At 58.6% G+C, this 5,818-nt stretch overlaps 1 protein-coding gene across 8 annotated transcripts in view; it reads right to left on the minus strand.

Annotated features, from left to right (window-relative positions):
- The window catches only part of SPACA9 (sperm acrosome associated 9), a 10,485-nt gene that overhangs the window by 4,460 nt on the left and 207 nt on the right, over positions 1-5,818 (minus strand). For 2 of the 8 annotated variants that reach the window (XM_059410448.1, XM_059410455.1), the window contains exons 1-2: positions 5,077-5,688; positions 132-311 (exon numbers count right to left, since the gene is read on the minus strand). In XM_059410448.1, the coding sequence (XP_059266431.1) occupies positions 132-275 (144 nt within the window). In that variant the 5' untranslated portion in view covers positions 276-311; positions 5,077-5,688. Of the gene's footprint in view, positions 1-131; positions 312-3,745; positions 3,939-4,761; positions 4,885-5,076; positions 5,689-5,818 lie in introns of those variants that run through there. The other 6 variants (XM_059410452.1, XM_059410449.1, XM_059410450.1 and 3 more) reach the window with 6 other exon arrangements.

Consider the following 5,818-nt stretch of genomic DNA (forward strand, 5'->3'; position numbering starts at 1 on the left):
CCCCCCCCCCCCCCCCCCCCCCCCCCCCGGGCCTCAGTTTCATCTTTTAAGCAAGGTATTGCCCAGGAAACCTGCGCCTGGCAGGCCCGCAAGGGCCGGGCCCCACCGCCCGTCAGCCCGGGAGCCGCCACCTGTCCGATGCTGGAGATGGGCCGGATCTTGTCATGCGCATTCTCCCTGCAGCGCTCCAGAGCAGCGACGAAGGTGAACTGCTGCTGCTGGAAGAGCTTGTACTTCTGCTCGATGTTTCGGAGAGACTCCTTCACCTCGTTCATGGTCGTCCTCCGCCGCACTCACAGGAGAAGGGGGATCTGTGCGGAGGAAGAGCGCGGGGCTGAGGCCCCCGGGCACAGGCTGCACACCCAGCTCTGGAGTCCCAGACCAGCCTGCCTAGGCCCCCTGGCCGGGGGGGGGGGGGGGGGGGGGGAGAGCACCGTGCTCACTGCAGATCCTCCAGGCCGTTCAAGACAGAGCAGAGCCTGACCCATGTCCCTGTACGCTCCCAGGACATGTTGTCATCAGCTGTGACTTTCTTCCCTCAAGTGTGGGCAAGATTACTCTGGTCCCGAGTTTCTCCAGTCCGTGGAGACACGCACACACATACACACACACAGCCTCCAGTGCCTTCCTGTGCTGTCAGCCATAGAGGGCATCACAAAACACATCCCAGAAAATTAAATCTGTGACTATCCCTTTGGACCAAATCATTTTAAAACATCTGCCTCTTTGCAATTGGTGGGAAAGTCTAGGGATTGTTTCCAGTGGGCCAAGTAGAGGAAGAGCCTGTACTAGGGGGTCGAGTGTGGAAAGATGCAGTTTCCCTGCTCTGTGCTTGGGTCAGGAGCCCTGATCTCAGGCCAGCACATTCTCAGGGCAGGGGCTGGCCCTCGGCAACTACTCCCTGCCTCCCACGTGCATTGCGGGAATGAGCCTGTTGGGAAACATGAACACCGCGGGGCGTGCTCTCTTTTGGTGCCTCACAGACTGTCCCTGGTGTGGCTCAGGTAGTCCACAAGGTGTCTAGATTCTTCTGTGAACAGAGAAGGCTGTGGCTTCTGCTCTCTGTGACATCATGGTTTTGCTGAGCCCATGCCAGAAGCCCAGGTCCCAGGTCCCAGAAGGCCAGAACCGGAAGAGAACCCAGGCGGTGAACGCCCCCCCTTAGCTCCGGGGGTGGGCGACTGAAGTCCAGGTGTCACAGCGAGCTTGTCAGACACAGCCTAGGTCCCAGGCTTCCTGACACCGAACCAGAGTCCTCAAGGCTGCCCCAGCTGCCCCAGCTGCCGCGCCTCCACCACGAGGCACCTGCACTTCCTGTGCCCTGCGAGAGCGGGGTTCAGAGGAGGCTGAGCCAGGCTAGGGTCCAAGTGAGTCGCTGCAAGGGCCGGGTGGGGCCGGAGACATCCCAGGCTTCTCAGCAGGTCCCAGGTAGAGAGGAATGAGCCCGAGGGAGACAGGAGGCCGTTTCTTTCTGCTGTGTCTCCCTTAGCATCCGGAACCCATGGCAGGGCTGGAGCAGAGAGGGCGTCTCCGTGCCGAGAAGACGGATGGAAGGAAATGCAAGAACAGACGAGAAGATGGTCTCCAGGACGCACTGGGGGAAGGGGGCGGGAGGGGCCCTGATAACGGTCCCCTGTGAACCTCATGGGTCGGAACATTCAGGAGCCGTGCCCAACTCCACCCCCTATCCCCACCCTGGGGGCCACCATGCCTGTTCGAACGCTCCCTGCGACTGCGGCTCCATGGGGCTGGGGGACCTGGGCCAGGGCCGGGAAGGGCGCCGGTGTCTCCCACTCAGTCCCTTGCCCATTGTGGGTGAGCGGGAGGGGAGCCTGGGTTGTGGGGAGGCGGTGGGGGCCCGCTGTTTGTCAGACACCCGGACCACCTGCCAAGGACCCCTATCCCCTGCCCAGAGGCGGTGGGTTGGACGTGGTGAAATGTGGCAAGGTTCTAGGGTGGGCCCCCCATGGCATAGGCTCACCAGGTGGGTGAGGCCGGTGAGCCACGCAGTGTGAAATTTCGGGGGACACCGCAGAGCCCAACAATTGAGTCAGGTAAAAATATTTCACATGCTACTTGAAGAAATAAAAGTTAATACCAAAAAAGTCCACAAAGTACCTGAATTTTACATAAACGCAGGAAGGGATCCAGTGCTGGGAACAAGCAATATTGATCCCGTCTTTAAATTTTTAATAGTTGACTCTTGATGGATTTTTTCCATTTATTTTGATTTTTTAAAATGTTATTCGTCCCGATTACAGGGGCTTGGGGCCCCCTTCACATTCTGTGCCAAGGCAACTGCCTTACTTGTCTCAGTTTGCCTAGTTTGGGCCTGGGGCTTACAGGTGCCGTGGGGCTGAAGGCCTAGAAAAGTCGGAGCCCAGCACACAGGTGGGTCTCTGGGGAGGAGGGGGAGCACGCGCTCTCAGCCTGGCCTTCCCTCATTAATACTCAGTGCTGTTGTGGGTGGTTAAGAACCCAAGCCCTGGAGTCCCATAGTCCCGGGTTCAAATCCTGGTTTCCCTACTTCTTGCCAGCCTCGGGGTGAGCCTCCGAGGGCCAACATGCTGTTGGGAGAGGACAGGGCCAGCCTCCAGCCTTGAGGTGGTGAGGTGGCAGGTGGCAGGTGTGGAGCCCAGGGCCCGGAATGAGGCAGTGTCTGGTTGCCAGGGCGGTCAAAGTGCTGGGGTTACACGGTGTGTGCACAATCATGGAAGCGTGCCACGGCAGGTGTGCTGTGCACCCTGAAAGCCGCAGAGGCTGCTGAGGGCTTGACCTCAAAGGAGAGAGAGGTGGGGAGGGTGGGCAGAGGGGCAGGGACCCTGGCTAGAGGCTGGGCGGGGGTTATGTGGCAATATTGTGAGCAAGCACAAAAGGCACTGGACAGGGTAAGGCCGAGGGACCCCGAGTGCCAGACAAAGCTAGGAAAACCACTGGAAGCCAAAAGGGGTAAGAAGCATGTCATAAATTCATTCGTTCATTCATTCTGCAATGCCTCCCATATGCAAGACATCATTTTGAGTGCTGGGTATACACAGCATCGAGACAAGATCCCCTTCCCTGGAGGGATTTTATCTTTCAGAGTGGGAGGCGGAAAGTAATGAGTAAACAAACCTTGTTTTAGATGCTAAAGAGAAAAGGAAGCAGGGCAGTGGGACGGGTGTGTTGGGATGAAGGGCTTCACAGTCTACAAGAGGGTCCTTTGCAGGAGGGATGGGGCGACTAGCGCCATGCTCCAGCCCTCGGGGAAATCCTCAACACCCACCCAACCCATCTAACAGCAGATACCCTCCAGGGGGCCCTTGGACAACCCTGGCCATGCATCAAGTCCTCACCTATGAAGGAACCATGATTATCCACAAGTGACAGATGACAAAGCTGAGGTTACCCAGCTAGGAGAAGTGAGCAAACCAGGATTCTGCATTCAGCTCTGCCTGACTTACAGTCTGGGCTTTCGGACAGCTCCCTCCCCACTCTGTGATGGTCCAGAGACAGACATGCCAGATATCAGACTGACCAGGGCTGGGAGCAGGTGGGTTGGCTTGAGGGAATACCAAAGTCCTGAAAAGCTGCCTGAACCCTCCTACTGTCCCACCTACTGGCTGGACCCCTGGGCCTTATTTCCACTCCTGTTGAGACTTTTCTCTGTTCCCCATCCCCTACGGGGCTTCCCTATGTGTCTGACTTCCTGCCGCCCTCCTGGGGCTTCCCGGGGCGGTTAAGTTCTCTAAGGCTACAGCACTACCTTGGCTGGTGGCCCCAAGAGCCCCTGAGAGCAAAACTGACTTGGTTCTTGATCCTAGCGACTTGTGACATGCAGGCCAGGAATGTCCTGAGAAGAGCTGTAACAAGCTATCCAAAGTGATCGGCCCTTGAACAAGCCTCACTGCAGCCAAATCAGTGTGGATGAAAGGCACAGAGTGCAGGCACTTCTCGATCTGGGGGAGGAGGAAGGAAAAAATGATTACCCCATAGGTTTTAGGCTTTAATTGATTTGTATTTTTCCAGGCTGCTAAGGAAGATTAAATCGTGGTACGAAAAGCGCCTAAGGCTTAAAATAAATGAGGAGAAAGGCAAGTCATTTCAGAAATGTCCAGGAAGCAAACTGAACCTCTCCAGTGCAAATTGAGGGTTTGGTTGGTGTGCTCTTTGTTTGGGGGGAGGCAGCTCCCTCTTCTTCCCTAGCTGTCTCTGTGGTTGGCTTTCATGAGCCAACCCAGGTGCATGCCTTGAGGAAGCAGCTCTGAGGGGAGGAGGAGGAATGGCAGCCTTTGCCGTTGGAGGGCATGTCTCTGGGCAAGTGGCTGGTGGTAACGGCTTTGGCTAGGAGTCAAGATGCCAGTCCTGGCTCTGCCTTTGCTTAACAAGTGAACTTAGCCAAGAATTTCCCCCTTTCTGGGCCTCTGTTTATCCAGCTGTGAAATCAGGGGGTTTGGATTAGAAGATCTTCAAGGGGACTTCTGATTTTAATGCTTCACGGTCAAGAACTGAAGCATTAAGTCATTCATGACTGGAAGTCTCACTCAGCCAACTACTTTTCACCATTCGGATCCTCCAATTTCTTAGCGGTAAAATGGGAATGAAAGTACCTACTTCTCAGGGCAGGTGCAAAGGTCAAACGAGGTAATATGGCTAATAGTAGCCCCTATGCCTCGTGCACTTCCTACACAGCAGTGACCCATACTTCGGGTATGCTAGCTCCGGAATCCTTCCTATACGCCCCACCTCACAGCCGGGGAAAGAGGCACAGAGCGGGCTCACCAGGCTAAGAGCCAGGACTTGAACTCGGGGCGATCTGTACTGACAATGTCAGATGTCCTGTCTGACTGTCTGTCCATAGTTTTGTTAAGAACACCGAGGGCTCAAAACCAGGAGTAGCTCCTCCTAAAAATGGCAACAGACAAAAGCCAGAGCTCCCAGTTCAGTGCTGTCGGACGCCAGGCTGCCCTGACCCACCGGGACCGGTGCGCCGCCCGCGCTCCTTCCCTCCACCACCTCCCACCCGACCCCGACCCCCTCCCTTCCCTTCCCCCGGCCCGCTTTCCCCTGGCTGGTGCTAGAGCGCCCTTCACTTACAGAGCGTTCTGAAGCTGGAGTGCCTCCGAGGGTGTCTGGGGCCCCGGAGGGGCGGGGAGGCCCTTGCCGGGGCTGGGGAGGCGGATGGGTGGGGTGGGGAGGTCGGTGAGAAGGGGCGGGGCCGCGGCCCGATTGTTCCCCTGGGTGCCATAGCAATCGGGTCACGTGGCAGGCCCGCCCCACCCCGTAAGCCAAGGCCTCCGCGACCCAGGGACTCCCCTACTTCTTCAAACCGTTCCCCAACTTCTCTTCATTTTAAAGACGGGGAAACTGAGGCCCAGAGAGCAGAGCTAGGCGGCCCTCGGAGCTCCCAACGCCCGGGTCGGGGTGCGATGGCGGAGCCAGCGCAGGACCCGCCTCCCGTCCCCTCGGTTCGGGGTCGGGGGGGTTGACGTGACCGTGGGCGTCCCAGCCCCGGGGGTCCTCCCGAGGCACCTCTGGTCCTAGAAGGCCACTGCTGGAGCGGCCCGAGGGGTCCTGCTGAGACGTGCAGACGGCGGAGCGAGGCCGGAGCGGGGAAGCACCTGCCCCGGGGAAGCACCGGGCCCCCGACGGCTGAGCGCGCGGGCGGGGGAGCCGGGGACCAGGCCCCGCTCCAGCCTCGCGGGCCGGCGGCCGCGCGCTGATGACGCAACGCGGCGGCCCTAGCGACGCGGTCTCCAGGGAGCGGGCGCGTACTGATGACGCAACGCGGCGGCCCTAGCGACGCGGTCTCCAGGGAGCGGGCGCGTACTGATGACGC

This window comes from Mustela nigripes, chromosome 9 (genome assembly GCF_022355385.1).
Source record: "Mustela nigripes isolate SB6536 chromosome 9, MUSNIG.SB6536, whole genome shotgun sequence".
NCBI lineage: Eukaryota > Metazoa > Chordata > Mammalia > Carnivora > Mustelidae > Mustela > Mustela nigripes.